Genomic DNA, 27,239 nt, shown 5'->3' on the forward strand with positions numbered 1-27,239 from the left:
ATTTGGAAAAATAAAACACTATGGAAAATTAAAAAAAAAAAAGAATTGCCTAGGAGCACAAAGCTGAAGGCACATTTGAACTCAAGTCTTCTTGATTCCATGCTCAGTTTTCACCAATTTTTTTGTTTGCTTTTTGCTCTTGGGTAGATGTTGAAAAGAAGGCTATTTGGTTTGGATGTCAGAAAAGAAATCTCCCCTTAATTAGAATTATCTAAAAGTAGATTGGTCTGTCTCTGGAAATAATGGATTATCTCTCACTGAAGATCTTTGTGACATTTTTATTCCAATTTTTCTCTCATAGCATGACTAGTACAGAATATGTTTAAAATGACTATATATGTATAACCTATATCAGATTGTTTGCATCTTGGAGAAAGGGGAAGTAAAGAGGAAAGGAGAAAAAAATTGGAACTCAAAATCATACAAAATGAATCTTCACATGATATTGGAAAAATAAAATATTAATGATAAAATAAAATGAAGTTCAGGGAAAAATAAAATGATTTTTAAAACATATGTACTAGAGTGAAGAATAAAATAAGAGTGTTTAATTGGGCTATAAAGAACAACTAATAGCCCTCAAAGGATGGGCAGGTAGGATGTGAAGAGATGGCAAGGAGGAAGTCCTTTTATATCATCAACCAAAGCTACCAGAGAGGATATTCTCTCTGAGGAGAAACTGACTGGCCAAGGTAAGTAATTGGTGGGTAGGGGTATTATTCCCCAAGTGTTGCATCATAATCACAGAATGTAAGGAAACCCATCATTCTGGCCCATAGAAAAACTTTACTTAATCTTACTATCATAATAATTGAAAACTTCAGAAAGACCTTCCAAGAACATTTTTCCTTCTATACTACTGAAGAAACAGATTCTGTGGCTTCTTATGAAGCCTCCATCCAGTTCCCCCATATTGGCTTAATTCTCTATCTTCCCTGAACATGAAAGGGGGAAAAAGAAATTCCCAAAATCCTTAGAAGGGCAGACTAGGCCGAGCAAGATGCTTGCTATCTGCTCATAGTTGATTAGCTGATTGTCCTTGCTAGCAGAGAACATTTTACAGTGTTTAAAGAGGCACCCCCTCCACTGGGTTATTTATTATAGAAGCTAATGTATTAAAGTTGGAAGGCCAAGGAACAAAGCAGTCATATATTAAGGGAGGGGAAGCAATGGGAATAGAGTCTGTTCCTTCATTTGTCCTGGGCTAGTCTGAGGTTGATCCATTTTGGCTTAATTGGGCTATTGCCTTAATTAAAAAACCTTGCCAAAAAAAGGTTTCCAGCAAAGTGCTGCAATTTCAGGGATGCTGGATCCAAGTCAAGATGGAGACAGGGCTTACTTAGCCTAATCAAAAGAGGGAAATGCCATAATCGGGCATCCTATTAGCTCAGCTCTAGCCCTCCCTTCTCCCCCCATCTCTTTCTCCTATAGAATGCTTTTGGAGACATTTCTCTTGGCAGCCCAATCCCAAGGCTCAATTTCATTTGTTCCTTCCTCATTAATGGCTGGTGGGATTCATTTGGCAAGTCTGGTCAATTGCAGTTAATCATTGTCAGCAGCAACATTTTTTGTGGTTATCATTGCTGACAAAGATGGAGCTCAAGGGCTGCGAGTCTCACTGGAGGGCAGGCACACTGAGATGTCCTCCCCACAATCAACCTGCTCCCCTTCTGATCCATTTCTTGGTCAGGCTCAACTAATGTCTTAAGGTCATCTGTGCTCCCAGCTCTCCAGAGAGCTTGGTCTGCTACAGCAAGTCCAACCTTACATAGCAGAGGCAGATTAGCATTAGGCAAACAGAACTCTGAAAAAACTTTAATGGAGGTTGTATGCAAAAGAAAAAGGCAGATTCTTATGCATTTTGACACTCATGGGAGCAACATAAAGAAGCAATAAGGTGTAACTTGAGTCGACATGGATTCAAGTCCTGCTTTGGCATTTGCTAACTATATGACCATACCTAAATGACTTCATTTTCTTGAGCCTCAACTTATTTTCCAAAGCTTTAAGTTCTAGATAAATTGACATCTGTGTTTGAAAGAAAAAAATCTGTCACAAGTAAAATTATGGGTTCTTGATGCTGACTATGACAGGAAAACCATTTTTGCAAGATGACAGAAGAAACTCATGTGGAGAGATTGGCCCAAACAGATTCCACCTTCGTAGCAATTGTAGGGCTATTACTGTACGGCACAGGGGAATTCCTGTTAGATTTAGAAAGCAAAGTCTTGAAATTATTTATTCCCCCCAAAAAAGAAAAGAGTATACTATAATAGTCTGAGGGTTCTCAAACTACAGCCCTTGGGCCAGATGTGGCCTGCTGAGGACGTTTCTGCGGCCTGCGGGGTTACGGCAAATGGGCTGAGGGGCGGAGACAGAGTGTGAGGTTTTGTTTTTACTATAGTCCAGGCCTCCAACAGTCTGAGGGACAGTGAACTGGCCCCTATTTAAAAAGTTTGAGGACCACTGCAACCTATAGGTATTTTAAGAGAATCATAAAATTCAAAGGATAGATATGAGAATTTTAATGAATGTCTATGTCTCACAGGGAATTCAAGTTCATTTCTCTGCCTCTGGGAATGTACTTATTTAAGCAACTTAAATTGGCATATTGCTTAAATTGCCCAAGCCTCAGTTTCCTCATCTATAAACCTAAAATTGTTATATATGAGCTATTATTACTAATGACAGGGAGCTGGTGCAGTGTATAAAGTACCAGGCTTAGAGTCAGGATGACTGATCTTCTCGAGTTAAAATACAGCATCAGACACTTAATAGCTGTATGTTCTTGGGCAAATCACTTAATCCTCTTTACCTCAGTTTCCTCACTTGTAAAATGAGTTTGAAAAGGAAATGGCAAACCAATCCAGTATCTTTGCCAAGAAAATCCCAAATGGGGTCACAAAGAGTTGGACATAACTGAAATGACCGAATGACAATATTGTTACTAAAGACTACTTTTCCCTTTTAAAGGAATGTTTGAGAGCCTCCCTAAGTAATAGACTACTAATTAATAGGAACTTTTCCTTGTTGTCTACCTGGAATTTTTCCTCCAATCTATGTAAGCCTCCTAGGTCAGAAATTATAACAGTTGCTTATATGAACCTTGAATATCAATAGCACCCAGATAAGAATAAAGCCCAGTTTAAAGGATCATTCCAAGACAAATGGACTTTCCCAGAGTCTTCCTTCCTTCCTTCCTTCCTTCCTTCCTTCCTTCCCTCTTTCCCTCCTTCCCTCCTTCCTTCCTTCCTTCTTTCCTTCCTTCCCTCCTTCCCTCCTTCCCTCCTTCCGTCCCTCCTTCCCTCCTTCCCTCCTTCCTTCCCTCCTTCCCTCCTTCCCTCCTTCCCTCCTTCCTTCCTTCCTTCCTTCCTTCCTTCCTTCCTTCCTTCCTTCCTTCCTTCCTTCCTTCCTTTCTGAGTTCAAATTTGAATTGTCCTCTATCTACTGTATCACCCGTCTACTTCATGGACTTCTTACACTGGAAGTACTTTTCACTTCTAATTAACTGGTTCTGTCCAGAACTTCCATTTTAAGGAAAATTATCAAACCACTTATATTTTTATTCCTCAGCAGATTCCTCTCCTCACTTTTCTGACTTTCTCTATGATACTTCTACATGAGAATCTTCCATTCTCTTTCTTTAGAACTCTTTCATATGTTATCTTGTTGAGATATAAGCTACTTGAGCTAACTACTATCTTTCTTTCTGCTTGCATTTGGATTCCCAGTGCTTGGTACAGAGTGCATGATACATAGTAATTCAATAAGTGCTTGTTGACCTGATAGTCAACCAATGATTCTTAAAGGTATTGCCTTACTCAATAAGCCTGTGATTTCATAAATCAGGAGAATCACCTCCTTCTCTACACCTCAGATAAGTGTGTCATGCAGGGACATAGTATGGAGTGTTTTTTAGAAATATGACTAATATGTGAGAGCTTAGGGACTTTGAAGGTCTTCTGAGTCCTTCTAAATGAAGAGAGAGAGGAAGAAAAGAAAGAGCAAGATAAAGAAGAGAAGGAAGATAGATGTAAGAGTCAAAATGTGAAAGGAAGAGGAAGAAGAACCAAAGTTCGAAAAACTGGAAAGAGAAAATGATAATATTGGAGAATAAGAATTTATTGATTTATTAAGAATTCATTATAATTTCCAAGTCTAGCCTGAGATAGGGTCATTTAGGAGTTTCTATCATACAGTCATATAAGAGCTACAGAATTCTTCCTCATGAGTCTTTTTGAGTGGTATAGCTCAAAGGCTTTGAAACAACAAAATGTAAAGAAAATCTTTTTGAGGATTATAATGACAGCGTCTTGAGGAAAAATTTAATTTATATTTCTAGTCAAAGACTCAGGATACATGATTCAGTGCTTGGCACATAGTAGGCATTTAATAAATACTTGATGGTTGATTGATAATCTCTGCTCTCCAAATTGATTTGACTCTTGACTTTTAGCATGCACTTGATCTTTCTGACCCTAGTTTCTCCTTGTATGGTCTGCCTACCAATAAAGGTCACTAGAAATATGAGAGAGAAGTAGAATAAGAGATTTCAGAATTTTTTGAAGAATGGTACAGTGTGAGTTCTTGGTCCATAATCACATTCTATAGACAATCTAAACAAAGGAGTCTAGTCATATCTATGTACTCTGTGATCCTTCTAGAAATAAATGACAGTCTATGGAATTGGTCCTCTGGGCCCTAAAGAAAATCTATTTCTTCATTTTCAGCAGAGAAGACCTCACACAATTTCAGCCTCATTCTCTCCTAGACAGTAAGGGGGTGTGGAAAAAGACAAAAAATAACCAAGCTCATAACAAAGGTCTTCTTGATCCTTTACGGTTCTGAAAGCTCCCTTGGTGCTTTTTGCCAAAGCAAGAAGCATTAACCCTGGTGTCTTCTCTTGAAACTCTTCAAATCACTTATGTCCATTAGACCAATCCCTCAAGGTCTGACTGAAGATATAGTAATGATAATTCTTTAAATTTGTATTGTTGTTTCCCTTTAGGGTGAAGTCAGTGTGATGTAATGGGAAGCACAATGGATTTGAAATCAGAAGACCAGGGTTCTAATCCCAGCTCTTCCACTTTCTACCTGTGTGATCCTAGATAAGTCACTTCATTTCTAGAAGCCTCAGCTTCCTTATATATAGGGTTGGATTTCAAAAAATCATAAAAAATGAGAAGATTTGGAAGTATCTCTACAACTCTTTTCTCCAAACCATACATGGAAGCAATCTGCACTACAATATACCACTCAAATGGTCAACACGTATTATTCTTTAAGAACCTCAAGGATGGAGAATCTATTACATGCAGAAGTAGCCCACTTCACTTTTGGTCAGTTCCAGTTATTAGAAAGCTTTTTGAAAATATGGAGTCTGAATTTATCTCTTTACACCTTCTATTCTTCCTTTTTGTTCAAGGAAAAAGTCTTATCTTCCTTGCATATTACCATTCTTCTAATATTTGAAGACAAAAAGTTATATTTATACTGAGCCTTCTTTTCCCTGAGCTAAATACCCTCAATTCTGTTAGCCAATCTTTAGATGACACAGACTTGAATCACTTCCTCATCTTAGTTTCTCTCTAAAATCTTCAAACTAAGAACATGTCAGCTTCTTGAGGAGAATTTGTAAAGTTTATTGTTCCATGTGGTTCAAAAAAGCTTAAGACCCTGAAGAGCCATAAACTCCTGAATTTTCATATCAGTTCATGATTGCTTTTAAAAAAAAAATCTAGTCATGAGAAAGTGAGGTGATGATGTTATATAATAATGGAAACTGTGTCACTGAAAAAATTTAGTATCTTATATTTATGTTCTATTTTCCTTTTTTAATTAGGGAAAGTGAGAGGGAGAAAAAATAAATTTTAATAGATACAAAAAATGAGGCAATAAAAAATTAGCATCTAGCAGATATTTAGAAAGATGATACTAGTAATGATGATGATATAACAGATAGTATTTTAAGGTTTTTAAATATTGCATAGTCTTATTTCCCCACTAGATCCTCACAATAATCTTGTGAAGTGTTATTATTATCCCCATTTTATAGATGAAAAACTGAGGCTGAGAGAGATTAAGTGACTTGTCTAGGATCACACAGTAACTAAGATCTAGAGGGAGAATTTGACCTTCACTTCATCCACTTTGCTACCTAGCTACCTACTCAATAGATGAATTATCCAACAGAAGCTCACTATCCCTTATAATCTAACAGGGGACAAATACTCAGATTACACATAAAAGTCCTCAAATATCCTTGAGAATTCAACAAATAAAGTATTCCAGTACTACATCACAGCAGACAAAACGTTTGCCTGTGGCTGCCTGGACATAATGTGGATGCACAAAAAAAATATTAATACTTTAAATAGATGTTACCATACCATCTCCAAACTACAAAGCATGAAAAACTTTCAACATCTAGAGACCTGGGGGAAGAAACAAAAATTACATGGGAACAGAACAAGGCCATGTGATCCTTGTGGTCCTCTCTCAAAGATGCTGTCAGTAAGTTTGCAGAAGACAAACTTCAATCTTTATACAATATATACAATTCCAATGTGCAATAAACAAATATAATATACAACAAACAAGTTATTAATTTATTCATTTGAATATCAGTTCATAAAACATGAAACAAAAAAGAAAAATAGAAGGATAGAAACTCAGTCTTGAAATATTTCAAAAGAGATACAAAGAATGAGATGATAATGATACTAACTTTCATTTTGTTGTTAATGTTTAGTCAATTTTCTGTGTGATTCCATCTGGGGTTTCTTGGCAAAGATATTTATTTATTATTTTGTGTTATGATTAGTGTGTACATCCCCCTACTAGGTCAGGAAAGCAAAGATTGTATCTTATTTATTCATTGTAGTTCCTCTAGGGTCTAGTACAATATTCTATAGAAGATACTTAGTAAAATTGAAATTTACCTTGGAACAATCATTCTAATGTCAAATCATAACATCCAGCACAACCCAACTTAGCTCAAAAGGCAGCTCTAGAGTAATAACATATGTCCCAGATGCTTATATTAATTTTTTTTCTCTCCCATTGCTTACTTTTGCTTCATTCTAGTCCTTTCCCCTTGAAGGATGTGGAGATCTGTCTTGGTGTCCTATAACATGCTAGTAAGCAAAAGATGCACATTTTCTTACTGAGCAGGATGTAGCTGGGTTCAAATAAAGAATATTTGTGGTCCATTTGGACTGCTTAACACCTCAGGAACCATTTACTGGAGAGAGCTTTGTCCTGGAGTTAAGAAGGAACCTATTTGTGGGGTCCTTTGTTTTTCAGTCCAAATCCTCACCTTTACTTCAGCTCCCTTGTTAACCCCTACTTGATCTCAACCCCATTTTCTAACTCTATAATTACACATACAAAAAGATAGGTTGATGAACTTGACAGGTAAATATTTTATACGCTTACATGAAGAAAAAACTTTTCATATAAGCAATAAGTGAGCTTCAGAGCCCTGGGGAAAAGATTCTCTTAGTGTGGATTGTAGTCCCAGTTCTGCCACTAATTTGTGATGGGATCTTGGGCAATCTGCTTAACTTCTACTAGAATCTTACTCCCTATCTATAGAATGTGGAAGGGGATGCTAAACCGCATTGCTTCCTGGGGCTGCTGTAAGTATAACATTGGTTTACAGATGTAAGAACATGTTGAAAGACTTAAGCATTCCACAAAAGCAATATATTATGTATTTCTACTATCAAAGAGATTTAACTGGCTTCAGAGGAAGCTTGACCCTGACTCAAGAGGCAGAGCATAGAAAAGTAAAGGACATTTCCTTGCTGGAGCTGAAATTCAAGTATGATTGGCCTCTGGAAGAAAGCGCTACAAATCTCTATGGCTTGTGGATCATTCGCAACCAGAAACCAGTCTCAAAAACACTAGGGAGAGTTTGGGTGGGGGAGGTGGTGAGGGAAGGGCTTGTGCAGAGGAAGGCTGCTTCTGAGATGGAGCAGATGACATATCTAAGAGTCCCTTCAAGAGAAGCTCTGGGAGGGAAGCTCTGCAACATTACATCATGTATTACCCAGACCTCTAGGTCATTGCTAATTAGCATAACGGGGCCACCTGATCACAGCTGCTGCCCCTGGGAAACTACCACTGGTGCCAATAACCCACAGGCAGCCCAGAAATTTGTCTCTCTTTCCTGTCAGGAGGCTTTGGGGTTAGAACAGGTGAAGAAACTGCTGACATCTGCCTCCCTGTCTCAGAGTCCAACACATCTTGTAAGAGGGGAAGTCGGTACTTAACTTTAAGAGCTCCTTCTTTCTCCTTCACCATCTCATTAATAATGTCCAGTGCCACATTAGGCAGTTAATACATACTGATTACTTAAGGTTACAGAGTAGGTCTTCTACCTCCAAGTTGTTTCCTTTCCATTACCCTGTGTTTACCATTTTTTCTACTTTCTTAGATTATAAACTGTGAGAGATGTCCAACCCCACTTCTTGATCTCTCTGCGTCCCCTCCTCCATCCCTCTCTCCCTCCCTTTTCCTCTCCTCCCTCCCTCCCTCCCTCCCTCCCTTCTTCCCCCCCTCTCTCTTTCTCTCTCTCTCTCTCTCTCTCTCTCTCTCTCTCTCTCTCTCTCTCTCTCTCTCTCTCTCTCTCTCTCGCTGTATCTTTTTGTCTCTCTGTGTCTTTTTATCTCTGTCTCTGTGTGGATTTCTCTGTCTCTGTCTCTCTATCTATCTATATGTATCTCCATCTCTTTGTCTCCCTATCTCTAGGTTTGTGTATCTGTGTATATCTCTCTTTCTTTGCCTCTGTGTGTGTGTCTCTCTCTCTCTTTCTCTCTCTGTCTATTTCTCTCTCTGTGTGTGTCTTTCTCTGTGTATGTCTCCCTCTGTCTTTCTCTCTCTCTGTCTGTCTTTCTCATTGTCTCTCCTCTCTCTATGTCTCTCTTTGTCTCTGTCTTTGTCTCTTTGTCGATCCCTGTTTCTGTCTCTATGTGGGCTTCTCTGTCTATCTCTTTGTCTCTGTGTGTGTCTTGTTTCTGTGTGTGTCTTTCTCTCTTTGCCTCTGTGTATCTCTATGTGCCTCTGTCTCTGTCTCTCTCCCTCCCTCTTTCTTCCCCCTCCCCCCTCTCTCTTTTCTCCTCTTTATCCCCTCCCTCTCTTTCTCCATCTCTATCTCTGTCTCTCAGACTTGGCACTTAGTACTATTGTGCATATAGTAGGCACTTAACAAACACTTGTTAAATTGAATTCTTCAGTACATTTAGGTTGCAGAGTGAACATTGTCCAGTGAAGGGGGTTGCCTACTATGTAATAAAAATCTATGTGGGAGAGAAAGAAGGGGAGAAAGAAAGAAAGAGAAAGAGAGAGAGAGAAGGGGGTTGGAACTCAAACTTTAAAAAGAAAAGCATGTTTGAAATAAATTTTAAAAATTTATTTCCTAAAAATGAACATTCAGTTGCAGAGAGGAAAGATAAGGCAAATGCAGAAAATTCATGTGCTAAGAAAGGATATTTGGAATCCAGGAGGTGATAAGGAGGATGGATGACAGAGTAAGGGGGAGGGAAACAAAAAAGAAATTGCATGTAGGGGGAAAAGGTACATAAAACAAGTTCAGTATGACCTTTACATCAAAGTGCACTCAAGAAACAGTGAGAGAAAAAAAAAACTGGCTTCATTTTTCTTGTTCAGAGTGATAGATGACAGGTCAATTGTGATTTGGGACAATCGTTTTCTGACTCTTGGGTCAAGTAGACTTTCTTTGTGAAGAATTTCAGACTGGGTCAGGATGGAGTCCCCTGGGGCTTTCTGACCATGACAGTGGCTGCTGAGAGGACAATGGTACCAAACAATTCTTACACATACAAGTCTGAAAGGAATCTCTCCACAGCTGAGTTTCCTTTTTCAGAAAACCCTGAAAAGCTTTCCATCAGAATGCAAGATAGAATAGAATCCACTGATCAAAACACAAACAGAAAGAAGGTCAATCCCAAGGGCCATAGTCAGGTGAAGATGGACCAGTTCAGAAGAAGTAAGATTTTAGCTGACATTTGTTTCCCTTGTGGCATGGAGAGATTTAGGTAATTTTTTTCTCCAGCCATGTTTTTTTTTACTTTCCTAGGACACAAACTTACAAACCCAGAGAACAGCTTCATTAGCATGTATTCATTCAAGAGAGAAGAAAATGAGAGGTTCCCTTCAGCCATGATTTTTTGGGAGCTGCCTGGGAATTTTTTTTGACAGCAGACTTTGGCAGTGAGTTTTAACCCAGGGTCTGGAAAGGGAAGCATTGAAATATCCAGAAAGAGTGTTATTCTGGCAGAACTGACTTGTCCAAGAGACATTTTGGGAGAAAACCCGTAAGTCCTAGACTTGGAATGTCAAATGAAATCTTAAAATGTCTCCCAGACAGCTGGCTACAGAGCCAAAGAATCTGGAAGTTTCTTGAAAACAGAGGGCATGAGATAATGACCAGAATGAATGCTTATAACAGACTGAGTCCCTCAGGAAAAACTAAATCAGTGGATTTCAGTGTGGCCCTTGAACCACCTCCATTGGCTTACCCAATCTGCAAATCCTTTACTAATGATATTATAATTACTGAATATTACATAGCACTTTAAAATTTGCAATGTGCCTTACAGCTTATGATTTCCTTTGAGGCTCACACACCCATGAAGTAGAATATACAGGTAGATTTTTATATAAGTCCCAGAATAGTAAAGAGCTGCATGGTCACATGGTTATTAAGTGTTAGACATTGGATTTGATCCAAGTTCAGCATTTTACTTATGACATAATAAACATAAAACATAACAGTTTAAACACATAGCCATAATACTATTTACTCTAGGTCAAATTTGTTCATAGTGTCTTGGATTCCTCATCTGTGTTGCCCTTCTAGCTCTGACACACTATGGTTTTAATGATTGGAATGGTTTGTATTTTGTTCTATACTGACTGGAGAGGATAGGTTCAGCTTTCTGGACCTTTTTGTCCCAACAAGGGACTCATGGTGGGAGATTCGGAGGTGAAGTAAGCTCTAGGAGTCTTACGATGGATAATCCTATTCTGAGATTTAGTAAAACATAATTTTTTCAAAATTCCCCACTGAGTATAATAATATATTCCATCTGTAAGATCTTGCTTGGTGCTATTTCCTATGCTCAGAATGTACTCCTTTCCTTCTCTGCCTGTAGAAACCATTGCTCATCTTTTAATACAGCCTAGAGAAGCATTTTGGAACAGTCAGAAGATTAGTAGATTTGGAATCAAAGCATTTAGGGAATTAGGTCAAATACTGTCTGAAACTCATTTTCTGTGTGACCCTAGACAAGCCACTTACCACTCTGGATCATCTTATCATCTATAATATGAAGTGGATGGATTGGATGACCACTATGTTCTTTCCAACTCTAAATCTGGGCTATAATCCAATGTGACAATCATTCATTTAGCACCTATTATGGTCAAATAGTATATTCTGGAGATTGTAAAACACACACACACACACACACACACATACACATACACACACACACACACACACACACACACACACACACACACACAAATACAAGTTAATCCTTACCCTAAAGAAGTATATTCTCCTGAAAGGATACAACATGTAAACAGATAATTTAAAGCTCCAACTCAAAGGAACCAACCCCATGCTCTTTCCCTTTGGATCTCCTGAAACATTGATTTTACCATTAATGTATTTTTCATGTGTTATGGTATATTAGAGGTTTCTATCTGTGCCTCTTTCCCTATTATTACTATAAGATCCATGAGGACAGAACTGTGTCTCATATGAACTCAGTTTCCCTACTAAGTCCTACTTCTCTGCTCATAGATGTAAGTTGAGTTAATGTGTTATAGTTTCTAGCTTCAGACAGAAATTGTTCTAAGACTCTACTATGTACAACCTGGGTAGTCTTGGACATGTCATTTTTTTCTCTGGGCCCCAGTGTTGTTTACCAATAAAATGAGATAGTTGAAAAAAGTGATTCTGAAAGCCCCCTCTAGATATAAGCCCTATAATTATGATCCTATTAAAGCATTTTCATTTTTTCTTTTATCACCGTGATGGGATTTTCCTCAGCGTCTTTTACTGTAAAAGAAACCTTTCTAGATCTCATTGCCCTTGAAGCTGACCTGTTCTTAGGCATACTGTTGTCATCCTGCCTACATTAGTCATCATAGGGAAGCCATTCCCTCTCCCAACTGCTGGATTTGAGAAGAACTCAGGAAAGGGCCCCTAGCTACAACCATTTAATTCCCAGAAATGACTGTTGACAGGGAATAGAGAGGAAACAGGCCCCTTTGGAGCTCTGGATCTATCCCACATTTTCCTGCACAGCTGGCTGGGCCGTAGTGTTTTACAGCCCATGCAGGTGGGGAAAGGTGGGTCTGAGGCAAATGGGGGCAGGGAGAAAGAAGAAGGATTTTGGCTCCAAATCCCTTAGGATGCTCAGGTAGCTGTCAACACCTGGGACTGGAAAAAATCGCAAGGTAGCCTGACTCACTTAATCACTGACAGAAAGATTCTGCTTTGGCAGACTCAGTGACCTGGGGGTCTTCCAGATGTCAATCTATGCTTTCTTCCATCAGTCAGTGCTTCCTCTAAGACTCAGAGGCACCGAGGAGGATAGAAGAGGAATTTTTAAAAAAAAGGGAAAGAAGAGTATGAACTGCTTCCCATATCTCTACGTTTCCTGGATCTTACTTCTTTCTCTAGCCCAGTGCTCCATCCTGCATGTTACATAATCCATGGATCCCAACTTAAGACTGGGAATGTTTGGCATAAACTGGCCACTGCCTTCCCAACAAAAAGAGTCATCCTTTATCCAGGATAGGTACCCTCAAGAGGTGAAATCCCTCCTCTTCTCTGATGAATGATAACATCACAGCATGGTAATTTGCCATCCCTATATTTTCCTGACCCTGAAACCTGTATACGAGAACAAGTTCCTTAGAGAGATATAATGGAAGTGCATTAATTATCCAACTCAAAACAGAAAGGAAGAAGGAAGAGGAAAGAAAGAATGATACTTATATTCAGTGCAACGTGCACTGATTAAACACCTCTATGGGTCAGGAATTGTTCCAGGATCGGGGGTACAAAAACAAAAACAAATCTGGCCCTACCCTTCAGAAACTCACATTCTTTCAAGATATTATAGGTAAGATAAATTTCAAAATTAAATGAAAACACTAGTAGTAAAGACATGGACCTTTAGATCTTTGGAGGAATGGAATGATATGAAGATTTAAGGATTCCTGATAACCAGTTTCTTTTAAATTTCAAACTTTAAAAAAAAATTCAAAATTGTTGGATGAAAATATTTTTGTACAATTGTCTTTCCTGCCTCCTTTTAAACATCTTTCTACTCTTAATAACTGGATTATGCTGTGATATACTAACAACTTAAGAACTGATTGAAGGGTATAGGAACTAACTGTCCCCCCCACTAAATGCTCTCAGATTATTGTTGCTGGTAACACTTTTATTCCCTGCTTCCCTAAGACCTTGAGTTATATATATATGTTGTGGCCTATGCAGTCACCTCTGTTGTGACCAATTTTGGAGTCAATTCTTAGGGAAAAGAGAAACAATCCAGATTTCAGAGCTCCAGAATCCCAGAATTTTGGAACTGGAAGTCCATTGCCATCATAATGCACTTGGGCTTTGCTTGGAGATATTCTGTGAGAAGGAAGTCAATACTTCCTGGAGAAGTAGTTTCTGATTTTTGAACAGCTCTAATTGTTAGGAAATTCTATCCACTGAGTCTAGTTCTGACCTCTGAAGTAAAGCAGAACAAATTAGTTTGTCTTTGACAAGCTAGACCTTCAAATCCTTGAAAATCTCTATGATAATCCATTTAAGTTTTCTTTCTGGGGTACCTGTCTCCATTGCTTTCATCTGATTTTCATCCTGACTGGTTTGTTTCTGATTATTTCTGTCACACTGTCTGCTGTCTGTCTTTGTGGATGCCATTTTGTGACAATCCTTTCCCTCACTTTTTCCTCTGCTATTGGCTTAGAAAGAAGATCATCAATTCTAATAAAATTGTCTGTAAAATAATCCACAGAACCTGAGTGAGGACTAAGGGAAAATAAGTTATACAGCATGGATTTTTGTTTTGCTTGTTTTTTTTTTGGGGGGGGGGTATAAAGGGAAGGTTCTTTCCGGTTCTCAATTCTAGGAATTAAAGTTGCTAGAGAACATCTTCAGAAATTATTTTTGTGAGGGGCGGCTAGGTAGCATAGTGCTTACAGCACTAGCCCTGATGTCAGGAAGACCTGAGTTCAAATGTGGCCTCAGACACTTAACACTTCCTGGCTGTGTGACCCTGGGCAAATCATTTAATCTCAATTGCCTCAGCAAAAAGCAAATATATATACATATATATACACATATATGTATATATATGTATGTATGTGTGTATATTTGTGTATTACTGTATTTCCAAACAAAGTTATTTCATGTTATTCCCCTTCGAAAACTTTACCTTCCAAGCAAACTGGCTTTCTTTCTAACTCCCAAGATTAAGAGGATATCTCCTACCCCTGGGCTTTTGCCTCGACTGTCCTTCAAACCTGGATTATATTCCCAACTATCCTCAACCACATGATGTCACAGGATAGCAGGATGGAACAATAAGGAAGTGGTTACTGCCCGATGGCACTTAAAAAAATCAATATACTTGTATATGTCAGCAAGTGACTCCCTCACACCATCTGCCAACCGCCTTTCTTCAATTATCATCAAGGATTTTAGCTGGACCTTGGTAACAAGATTCATTCCTACCATAATAACACAAGAGCAAAAATTAAATGATTTTTGAGTTAATTATTGGAAGGCACAAACTGAATAAGGCAACACACCAAGGAGACAGAAATTAAGGCAAGGCCTTCACGAACTTCTCAGTCAGAGCTGTGAGAGTGTCTTTCCATTTAATGCTCTCTAGTGCATAGTTTGATTCAGTCTTGAAAAAAAAAACTCCTTTGAACAGATGTTTGGAAGGCATTCTTTCTTTACTTCCAACTCTAGGTTTCCTGCCTTCCTTCAATGCACAGTCTTACTTCCTACAGGAGAGGAGGTTTTTCCTGATCACACTTCCTACTTTCAGTATCTCTCCTCTTGGAAATTATTTTGCATTACTCTTCATATTCCTTGCATTTGCTTTTCTATTCACAAGTTTTATGTCCTCAGAATGTAAGCTCCTTGAGGGCAGTTTTTTTTTTCTTTTGTCTTTATATCCTCACTGCCTTACAAAAATCAGTGCTTAATAAAAGTATTGTGGAACCTAGAGTTGGGAAGAACTGAGTTCAAATCCTTCTCAAATATTTACTAGCCATATAATCTTGAGTAAATCTCTTGACCTAAATCTCAGTTTCCTTGGCTGTAAAATGGGGGTAATAATAGCATCAATCTCACAGGTTTGTCATAAGTATCAAATGAATTAAAATCTGTGAAGCACTTTGCACTCCTTAAAGCTCTATATAAATGATAACTATTAATAAAAATGTGTTGAAAAGAAATTAAATTAGTCATAGAGTGCTTCCCAGTCACTAGCTGTTCCTCCTTTGCTCCCTCCCTTCTCCACTTATGAGATCTCAGGTTAGTAGGCTATATTACATTTAAACAGATGGGGAAACCAAGGCACAAATATCTGATCAATTGCTTCCAAATCACACAGAGATGGCTCTCATCATGTCCCTCTTTCTTAACTGCAGCCTCTTAGCATGGACAAACCTTCACTCTGCCACCCAAGCTGGTACTAAGCAGGTGTTCAAACCAAAGAAGAGCTTAATGGAGATGAAGTGAGCTACAAGAGATTTTCTTTTTTTACTTACATGATTAAACATCCCAGGGAAACATTTGTGTTGGAACAGATGGTAGCAGTCCTGAGTACAGCGAAGCCTGCAAAAAGTTTTCACACTGTTAAAAATGGCAGTGTTCTCTGTCATCCCTATTCTCATCAACCATCTGCAGCTGATGGGATGTCAAATAATGATTGTAAATCCATTGGGTCCTAAATGGCATTCAAGGCCCTCAGTGTTCTGACACTGCATCAGGTTATTCCTAGCGTTATCATCCACTCTTTCCACACTAGGTTCCAACTGGGTGGAACTACTGGCTGCTCCTCAAAAATCCCATGACCTTTCCTGACTTTATATTTTTGCTCATGTCCTCAGTAGGATATAAGTTCTTTGTGAATAGGGATCTCTAGCCTTTAGCACGTAGTAGGTGTTTAGTATATAATTGTTTATTGATGCCATTCCCTCCATCTAAAATGCCCTTCTATCATTATCTGATGAAGCTCTATCTTTCCTTTTGGGCCCAACATAATTCAGAGATTGTTGAAATCTTCAATTACATATATACATATATACAGAGAGAGAAAAAGAGAGAGAGAGAGAGAGAGAGAGAGAGAGAGAGAGAGAGAGAGAGAGAAAGAGAGAGAGAGAGAAAGAGTTCAAAGATGAAATCCTTTCTCTTTCTTTTATCTTCTATAGCACTTAGTTCCTACCTGAGTTCAAATTGAACCTCAGATGCTTATTAGCTATGTGATGCAGGGCAAGTCAATTAGCCTTTATTTGTCTCAGTTTCCTCATCTGTAGAATAGGGATAATAATAGTATCTACCACGCAGGGTTGAGGTAGGAATAACATTTGTAAAATTCTTAGCAGAATCCCTGTTATACATAAAGTATCATTATCAGCATCTCTCTTATAGTATGCACTTCTGCCTTGTACTTTAGTTATTTGTGTTTTGTTGTTAACAGTCATGTCCAACTCTTCATGACCCCACTTGGGGTATTCTTGGCAAACATACTGGAGTGGCTTGCCATTTCTTTTTCCAGTTCATTTATAGATGAAGAACTGAGTCAAACAGGATTAAGTGACTTGTCCTGAGTCATACAACTAATCTGTGTCTAATACCAGATTTTAACTCACAAAAATGAGTGTTTCTGACTCCAGACCCAGTACTCTATCATCTAGATGTTCCAGTTATTTGCATATATTTAATGCATTTTCTTTCTTAGTAGACAGGAAGTTCCTTTAGAATATGGACTTTATTTTCTTCTTGTTTTTCTTCTACAATGTTCAGTTATAATGCCTTGAACAAAGTAAACACTTAATAAATATTTGTTGGATAGATAGATAAATGAATGAATGGTGTGCCATAATAGAAAGAGTAATGAGTTGAAAATTAAAGACCTAGAACTGAATTCCAGCTAGGTCACTTATTAGCAGTATATTTTTGGATGTGCTGCTTTATATCTCGAGGCTTTCCTGACCTATAAAATGAGAACGTTGAACCTTCCAGCTCTGGAGTCCTATGAATTAATTAATAAAACTTATAGAAGCCCCCTTTAAAAAAAACTTGGGTGTATTTAATCCCATTATTTCCCTTGTGATGGCTACCGTAAGGCAGACAATTCTTGAGCATATATCCTGTGTTTGATCTATACCTGTTTTGTACTTCTTTGCAAGTATGAACAAAGGACCTCACTGTAGTGAAATCCTATACCTGATGCAATAATCTAGTTCAGAGAAAAAAAAAATTTAAATGGGTATGGGTCCTGAGCAGCTATCTAAAAGAAGAGAAAGACTTTTGCCTGGTTATAGAGGGAGGTTTGTTATTTAGAATTGGAAGAGAGGACACAAGTAATAACTTGAGCAATTACAAACATTTCTCCCTGCCCATTTTTCTGCTGGAGATAATGGTTTTTTTCCCTGCTTTCAAGGGCCAAGATCATCCAAGACGAGACCTGACCTATCTTCTTTCTGTTACTCAAGACCCACCAAGAAATGGAGCCATATCTGAGAGCAAACAGTGCAAAGGCAGTTACCCTGAGCATTTGCTGGTAGGATATTTTTAGATTCTAGAATGTTTTTCACATGAAAATATTTTTAGACCAAATACACCCTGAGCAGCAACATGTGGCTTATTACTAATTATGCAATTAATCAGCAAGGTACTAGTGGAATGGCCTCTGCACATCACAAAGAGGAAAGGGAACACAACTTACTTTGACACACGGAGTCCCAGAAAATAAAGCAGGATCACAGTCACAAAGGCACCCAAGGCTACCAGGAGAGCTGGAAAAATAAAGAAAACATTGGACTCCAAAGCTTTTGCTTCTGCTTTGCCTTTCAGCTATTCTCCCACCCTGGTGTTACACACAAGATAAGCACCCAACCATTGAAAAATAAAGTCTCTAGATGGACCTATAAGATGCTTCCTTTAGTTGCAAAGACTTTGAAAAGCTACCCTCATCACAACAGTCCAGGATAATGATACATTCTCTTTTAATGGCACAAGTAAAACCATAATTCAGTACCTGCCTCCCAACACCTCTCCTTCCTGATCTTTTTCTTCATCCCATCCCACTTTCCTACAGGAGTCTCCAAAACCATACTTCACACAAAAGTCTGTATCAAGACTCAGGATCAGAGATCAGAGCTGGAAGAGACCATTCAATCCAATTCTCTTCTTAAGAAGGAGAAACTGAGGCCCAGTTTCCTAAAAATCACTTTTCTAAGTTCAAAAAACTAGTAAATGTCAGAGATTGTATAACTCCAACCTCCAATTCCAAAATCAAAACTGTCTAAACCCATGATAAAAGTAGAGTTAGCTGAAGGGAGGAAATCTTTCTCTACTTATCTCACCACTGTCTATCTAAAAGTGATACATGCCCATCAATTGGTGTTTAGGACCTCCCAGAAAAATAAAAGCTGCTGTGTGAACAATTTAAAAACCATCTCCACCCTCATTTTTATTTTTGATATCTAAATTAGATGAGAAAAAAATTTAACTCATCAATCAAAAGACCTTTACACTAAGGGTAAAAAGTCACTAAAATCCAATGGATGAATTAAAAGAGACTAGAAGTCTCTTTCAGTAGCCTGGAGATATGGTCATACCTCCAGGGATAGTCTATAAATTATAAAGTGAGTTGAGAAGCAGTTGTTTGCAGGGTCTGTATCACTGTAACTGAAGGACAGACTTCCCTCTCACCTTAACAAAAACCCCAGTAACAAGACTACCCCACATCTAAGAAAAACTAAGTGCCCACAAATACAACAAAAGGACTTAGAAAAGCCAGTGGTTAACTTTTACCTCCTGTGCTCTTTATGTACTTGGAGAAGAGAGTATCATACATGTTTCCGAAATTCTGAAACCCACAGATATTTACTTAATTTATCATCATGGTGGGTTCATAATATTACCTTATTATAACTCCTTTCTAAAAATCTACTTTAGATTAGCTAATTAAGTAATTTTCAATTAACAATCTTGAGGGATAGGGTGGGAAATACTTAAATGTTGGGTGAAGGGGAAGGTAAGAGTATTTAATTCAATGGCTTTAAGAATCATCCAGTGGCATTTAGAGAATGACCTCTAGAACTCTAAGGAAAAATAGCTTAGCTAGCTCTGAGGATAAGATTCATCACTGTGAGTGGGAGGCAGACTACACCTCCTAAGTTAGTGAATTGGTGGACTGGATCCCAAATACCCTGAGAAAAGGAAAAATCTCTCCCTATTTGTATCCTTCCCAAACATCCAGATTCACATTTGTCCTTGAAACTATTTAGGGAATTAAGTATGTCAAATTACTCACTCAAAAGTAGGGAGAAAGATGCCAGGGTTGGGTTGGTGATATCTTCAACCATGTGCTTACAGATACACCCTGGCACCATTCCCAACCCTCAACTGCATTCACCCCAGCCTTACAGTAGCCCTCTCCCAAATAGAGAAGTTGATCTAATATTTGAATAGATGAAATAGAAAGGATATGAACTTTTTCTGCTTTAATTAACTCTGGTGACCCAGACTGGAACCTGTCCCAAGAAAGATCTGACTTTGAAAAACAAGATTCCAGATCAGGGGCAATAGAGATTCATGGGAAAACAGAATCCATTCCTTCCCTATCTATGAAATGACAATTTTGGCCTAGAGTATCCTTAAGTTCCTCTTTAACTCAAAAATTATGTGATAAATATTTGGGAGTAAATCTTCAAATAATAAGCTAGAGGCCATAACAGTAAATGTCCCTTGACTCCATCCAGGAAGATTTCACCTTTTTTTTTTAGGGTTTAGCTCAATTTCTACTTCTTCCCTGGTACCTAAATCCATAATGTCCCTTTTATAACAATTTTTTTTAGTTTTTTTATTATAGCTTTTTATTTACCAGATATATGCATGGGTAATTTTTCAGCATTGACAATTGCAAAACATTTTGTTTCAATTTTTCCCCTCCTTCCCCTCCCCCCCTCCCCCAGATGGCAGGTTGACCAATACATGTTAAATATGTTAAAGTATAAATTAAATACAATATATGTATACATGTCCATACAGTTATTTTGCTGTACAAAAAGAATCAGACTTTCAAATAATGTACAATTAACCTGTAAAGGAAATAAAAAATGCCGGTGGACAAAAATAGAGGGATTGGGAATTCTATGTAGTGGCTCATAGTCATCTCCCAGCTGGGTGTAGCTGGTTCAATTCATTACTGCTCTATTGGAACTGACTTGGTTCCTTTCATTGTTGGAGAGGGCCACATCCATCAGAATTGATCATCATACAGTATTGTTGTTGAAGTATATAATGATCTCCTGATCCTGATCACATAATGTCCCTTTTCCTTTAAACTTGAGGATTAATGTCCTGTGCCATTCCTTTTGGTGCCTAGTCACCCAATGCCTAGGTTGCCATTTTAAGTGTTTTATGGCAGCTTGCCTGATGGCTAGAGAGACATAGCTTGGGATAAGGAAGAGCTGGTCTGTCCTGCCTCTGACACACACAAGCTAAGTAGCCTCTTAACAATTTTGAGATTTTGTGATTCTGAATCAAATATAACTTCTGTTAGGCATTTAAAGCGCTGTATAATCTATCTTCTTCCAGTTTTTCCAGGCTTATATTTTCCTCCTTTTTTACCTATTCTTCTGACTAACTTGTACTTCTAATTACATGTGCAGGACACATTCCTCTAGGTGACTCACCAGCGCCAGGTCAGAATCTGTCCATAGAGAAAATCAGATTCTAGCACTTATAATTTAATTTCCTTTTAGTTATATCCTCATTACACTTTTAAAGATGGCTTCAGTGAATGGTATGGGACATGGTAGGAACTCATCTAGTCCAATGTCCTTATTTTATTTTTAAGTTTTTATTTCAAAAGATATGCATGAATAGTTTTCAACATTTACCCTTGCAAAACTTTGTGTTCCACATTTTTTTCTTCCTTCTTTCTGCCCACCTCCTTCCTTAAGTGGCAAGTAATCTATGTTAAACATACCCAATTCTTCTACTATACTGTACTATACATATACATATATGTATGTATATGTGCATATACATACATATATATGTATTGTACAGTATATATTGTATATATACATATATATATACAATAACTATACTATATAATATACCATATATTTTCATAATTATCATGCTGTACAAAAAAATAAGGTCAAAAAGGAAAAAATGAGAAAGAAAAATGCAAGCAAATGACAACAAAAAGTGAAAATACTATGTTGTGATTCATACTAATACTGTCTCTGGGTGCAGATAGCTCTCTCTATTACAACACCATTGAAACTGCCCTGAATCATCTCACTCTTGAAAAGAGCCAAGTCCATCAGAATTGATCATCATATAATCTTATTGCTGTGTACAGTGTTCTTCTGGTTCTATTCTCTTCACTCAGCATCAATTCATGTAAGTCTTTCCAGGCCTCTCTGAAATCATCCTGCTGATTGTTTCTTATAGAACAGTAATATTCCGTTTCATTCATACACCATAACTTATTTAGCCACTCTTCAACTGATGGGCGTCCATTCAGTTTTCAATTCTTTGCCAGCATAAAAAGGTCTGCTACAAACATTTTGCACATATGGATCCTTTTCCCACTTTTTTTTTTTTTTTTTTTTTATTTTGAAATTTTTATTATTTATTTTATCATTATTTTTAAAATTTCCATTCCAAAGTCTTTTTTCCTTCCTGCCCTCCCCATTTGTAACATGCCCTCCTGGCAGTTACAATTACTAGTCTGTGCTAGGCCCAACAGAGTACCTTTGACCACTGACCTTTGCAGTGTCAACTCTACCCAGCTTGCCTCCTCTGAGGCCTTCAAAGGTCTCTGGCCACGATCTCTTGAATCTATAGCTTAATAACCGGTAGCACACTCAAGAACAGCCATATGTAATCTTAAAACCAAGTGACATGATAACAATTATCAATATCAACAGAATCATCAAATATTGATATCAATTGATATCAATATGCTATTAATTATACATGTGAAATCCTGAAAAACATTTCCAAGAAAAAGAAAGTGTACTGAGTTCATCAGTTCTCTTTCAGAAAGTGAATAATAGTTTTCATCATGACTTTTTTGGAACTATCTTGGATCACTGTATTTATCAAAATATCTTAGTCTTTCACAATTTGTAATCATTACAATATTGCTATGACTGTGAATAATGATTTCCTGGTTTTGCTCACTTCATTTTGAATCAGTTTATATGTCTTTTTTTTTTTTTTTTTTTTTTGCTTATCATTTCTTTTTTTTTTTTTTATATATATATTTTATAATATTATCCCTTGTATTCATTTTTCCAAATTGCCCCCCCTCCCTCTATTCCCTCCCCCCGACGACAGGCAATACCATACATTTTACATGTGTTACAATATAGTCTAAGTACAATACATGTGTGTGAATATCATTTTCTTGTTGCACAATAAACATTAGAATCCGAAGGTACATGCAACCTGGGCAGACAGATATTAGTGCTAACAATTTACATTCGCTTCCCAGTGTTCCTTCTCTGGGTATAGTTATTTCTGTCCATCATTGATCAACTGGAAGTGAGTTGGATCTTCTTTATGTTGAAGATTTCCACTTCCATCAGAATACATCCTCATACAGTATTGTTGTTGAAGTATACAGTGATCTTCTGGTTCTGCTCATTTCACTCAGCATCAGTTGATTTAAGTCTCTCCAACCCTCTCTGTATTCCTCCTGCTGGTCATTTCCTACAGAGCAGCAATATTCCATAACCTTCATACACCACAATTTACCCAACCATTCTCCAACTGATGGACATCCATTCATCTTCCAGTTTCTAGCTACAACAAAAAGAGCTGCCACAAACATTTTGGCACATATATGTTTCTTTCCGCTCTTTAGTATTTCTTTGGGATATAATCCCAGTAGTAGCGCTGCTGGGTCAAAGGGTATGCACAGCCTGATAACTTTTTGTCCTTTTCCCACTTTTATGATTTCTTTGAGATACAGGCCCACTAGTGCTGGATCAAAGGGTATGTACCCAAAGCCCTCATTTTAAAGATGACAAAAATGAGGTGCAAGTGGATGAAGTTATTTGACTGATGTCACACAGCCAGTAAGTATTAGGGGCTAGATTTGAACTCATATCCCTATCTCCAGAGCTAGGGGATCAGTGGTATGAAGGTCAGAACATCAAAAGTGAAAAAGATAAGGTACAATGCCCTGGAGTCCTAAACATGCATCTTTCTTTCTGGATTAAGTCTCAGTTGACATAGTCATGTTGGCAGGACAATTGAATTGAGTGGATGGAGAGACAAAGAAGTCAGTAGACTTAATGAGGGTATCCCATCTTTCTCCTGATCTGAGGGTAACCAAAGATAGAAGATAAAACCAGGGAGAAGCAGGTAAGAGATCCATGATGTAGAATTTTTTGTTGCAAAAATTCTTAAGTCTGATTTCTCCAAGGTTTTTTTTCCTATACTCTATACATTCCAGGGGAAAATATCATTTCTTAGGTGGTAAGCACAGGAGATGTCACAAGGTTGGGCAATCAAGATATTGAATCACAAAATTAGGCTCTGCTCATTGACAACACTTTCCAGAATCCTTTCCCATCGTCTCTGGTACATCCATGTTAAATTCTGTAGGACCAAAAAAGGCTCAGATCTATCCATACCAATAGAGAGGAAGGCTGTAACATTCACCAACAATACTCAGTGTAAATATGAGTTATTAGATTCTTACACCTCCCCCACTCTCATGACCTATTAATAACTGGTATTTAGATGATGCTTTTTTGGTCTGCAAAAATGCTTTTGATGTGTCATCTAATTTGAGACTCCCAGTGATCCTGTTAAGAGCTGAAGGAGTAAAATGAATAGAGGGCTGATTTTGAAGTTATTAGAAAATCCTCTTTCTGGTTGGGTGACCATAAGCAAGTCACTTAATCTCTTAATACCCAAGACTCTCTGAGTTGTCTTGAGTAACAGAAGTTACAGATGAGATATCATTATATACAAGGAGGGACTTTATACTTCAAAAATTCCCTCAGGATTCTGGACCATCATATACACCACCACCAGCAGCCAAAAAATAACAAAGAACTCATTAAGTGCTTACAGCAAATATGATTGATTTTTGATGATGCTGATGCTGATGAGGATGATTTTAGAGATCAGATATCAAAAGCTTGGAGAATAAATGATTTGCCCAAGCTCACACAATAAGATGTTTGGCTGGAATTCAAACCAAAGTTCCCTGCCTCCATGTTCTATTCTATCCTCTGTATCACAATGATCTCTTTATGTGCTAATGCATTTGTCCTTCTGCCTAAAATCAAATGTATATATTTGATCTTACCCATTCATTCCCTATGTCATCATCTGCACTTCTCTATACTCACTCATTATATTCCTCAAATGGTTCCTATACATCAATGTGAATATATCTTTCTTAGACTCTTACCCTTAGAGATCAGGAATCAAAACTGCCCTTCTCTTCACATCCAGATTTTCTAAGAAGCCCAATGAGCCTTGTCTCTACCTGTCAAGAGCCACCTCATTTTTCATGGTCCAGTCTGATGGTCCAGATCTTCTCCCTTATACTCTCCCAAGAAGTAATTGCACTTTGTCTCTCTTACAGCACTTATTTCTTTCTATATTATATTATACCTATTTGTGTATATGCTATATCTCCCCAGCTAGAGGGAAGAGGTCATCTTGTTTTATCTCAATAGCCTCTGCAACCTGTAGTCAGTGCATTGCATATGGTAGGTGTCCATTAAATGTTTATTAAAATGAACAATGGTGATGCATTTGGCCTCTAGATACACAGAGATAAGAACTCAATAAACACACTGTGTCAACCCTAAGCCTCATAGAGCCCAGGCCCTCCCCCCCCAGAATATATGTACCTATAGAAGATTTGAGAATCTTCTCAAGGGGTATGGAGAATACATTTAGTAAATAACTATAAATATATATATATATATGTGTGTGTGTGTGTGTGTGTGTGTGTATACATATTTACTGAAATCACATTTCTCTTTACTTTTTATATGCATCTATCAAAAACTGATTGCCTTTCATATTGAATAGAGGCCATGGGAAAGTTTACATAAAAGTCTAGAGGTACAGAGTGAATGAAAACATTCAGGAAATCACTGATCTTAACCTGTTAGTCTATCTCTGACAGGAATATCTAATGAGAGAAGGCCCAGGTGTCCTCATTGGTGTGTTCCTCAAAGGTAGGAATATCCTGAAACAGGATTGGAGAAGTAGCAGATGCTCATTCCCCCTAGTCTCTAACTTTGATTCAAGTGTAATTCACCCTGCATCAAGAGACAAGAGTGGGAACCAACTCAACAAATATTCTTTGCAAATAGTCCAATCAAGGATACATAGAAGGAATTAGGTAAAAAAGAATACTCTTGGCTAGTTTTTTAATATGTTAGAGGTTCCCAGGAGAAAGCCCTAAATCCTCATCCCTCTAATTGCCTTCTTCAGTTGTGCTTCTATAATTATGATGCATGATTGAAGTAAGGATGTCATCAATCCTTCAGACATCCCTCATCCACTCACAGAAGCCTTCTCATAATCTGTTGTCAAAAGGCATGCCCTACTTCACAATGGGCCTCATGTTATGTTAGTCCCAAAAGGTACCTACAAATTCAGAAGATTCCTTTCTCTTTGAACAATAGAAATGTAGTTTTGCAAAAGAGTCACTCGTCAAATAAAAACAGTTAGGAAAATATGGGAAAATTTAATGTTAGAATAAACTATGGGACAATATTCATGCAAATTCAATTATAGTGGCACTGTGAATTGATCTAATCATTCTGGGAAGCAATTTAAAATTATTTCAAGAAAACATTCTGGGTCAATTCCCCTAAGACATTAATGACAGAAGGAAAATATTCATAATAACATTATTTGTTATGTAAAGAAATCCATGGTTAGTAGAGGACATTTGGGTGCTACAGAAATATAAAAGAATTAGAAACAAAATATAAACCAAATAATTGGGAAATCATTTAGCAGACTGTGGCATGTAAATGTAAAGGAATATCATTGAACATTAAAGAATGAAGAATTCATGAGAAACAAGGTAAGATACTTGCATGAAGTAATTTTGAATGAAGAAAGCAGAATCTAAAAAAAATGCACAGTGACTACAATAATGAAAATGAAAACATCACCAAAAATGAACAAAACTCAGATCAAAGACAACAGAAAACATCAACACCAAGTTATTAAAGGTAAACCACACATCCTATCTATTAAAAAGGAGTAAATGATTTTTAAAATGCAAAACAAGATGCCCTATCACTCAAGCTTTTTGGCTTTGCTGAACCAACAAAACAATTGTCTTTGGAATCTGAACTTTGTAGGGAGTTGGTTAGGGGTTTGTTGAACAGTATCTGTTTGGTGGAAACAAAATATATCCATAAAAATATACATATAAAAAGAGAGACGGGAAGATCCATTCATTCATTGAATTGGTAGCAAATCAGTGCCTATTAAGTACAAGACACTGGAAGTAGGAAGATGAATGACTTAATCATAAAATCTTGGAAATAGAATATCATTCTCCGTCAAACCATCATCTCCTTTAGAACATAAGATTTTTAGAGCTAGAAAGGAACCCTATAGAAGAGTATAGAGATTCCTGAATTTGGAAGAACCAAGTTCAAATCCAAGCTCTGCTGCTTACTAAGTAGTAAGTTGATTAGCCAACTAAATTCTATGGGCCTCAGTTTTTTCATCTATAAAATGAGAGATTTGGGCTAGAAGAACTTTGAGGTGCTTTTTAGGTCTAAATATATGATCTTTTTATTTATTTCTGTCAATAGCAAATTATCAAGAGCTAAAAAAAAAAAAAAAGCAGTGTATATCTGTTTTCCAAGGGGAAAATTTCAAAATCTGAATATGAGATGCATTATCACTC

The 27,239-nt window shown here is 37.5% G+C and overlaps 1 protein-coding gene across 1 annotated transcript in view; it reads right to left on the minus strand.

The window, feature by feature from the left end:
• The window catches only part of LOC141553817 (heparan-alpha-glucosaminide N-acetyltransferase-like), a 326,105-nt gene that overhangs the window by 224,174 nt on the left and 74,692 nt on the right, over nt 1-27,239 (minus strand). The window contains exons 3-4 of the mRNA XM_074285273.1: nt 18,027-18,096; nt 15,844-15,910 (exon numbers count right to left, since the gene is read on the minus strand). Of these exons, the coding sequence (XP_074141374.1) occupies nt 15,844-15,855 (12 nt within the window). The 5' untranslated portion in view covers nt 15,856-15,910; nt 18,027-18,096. The remainder of the gene's footprint in view (nt 1-15,843; nt 15,911-18,026; nt 18,097-27,239) is intronic.

Source organism: Sminthopsis crassicaudata, chromosome 2, assembly GCF_048593235.1.
Source record: "Sminthopsis crassicaudata isolate SCR6 chromosome 2, ASM4859323v1, whole genome shotgun sequence".
In the NCBI taxonomy this organism is placed as follows: domain Eukaryota; kingdom Metazoa; phylum Chordata; class Mammalia; order Dasyuromorphia; family Dasyuridae; genus Sminthopsis; species Sminthopsis crassicaudata.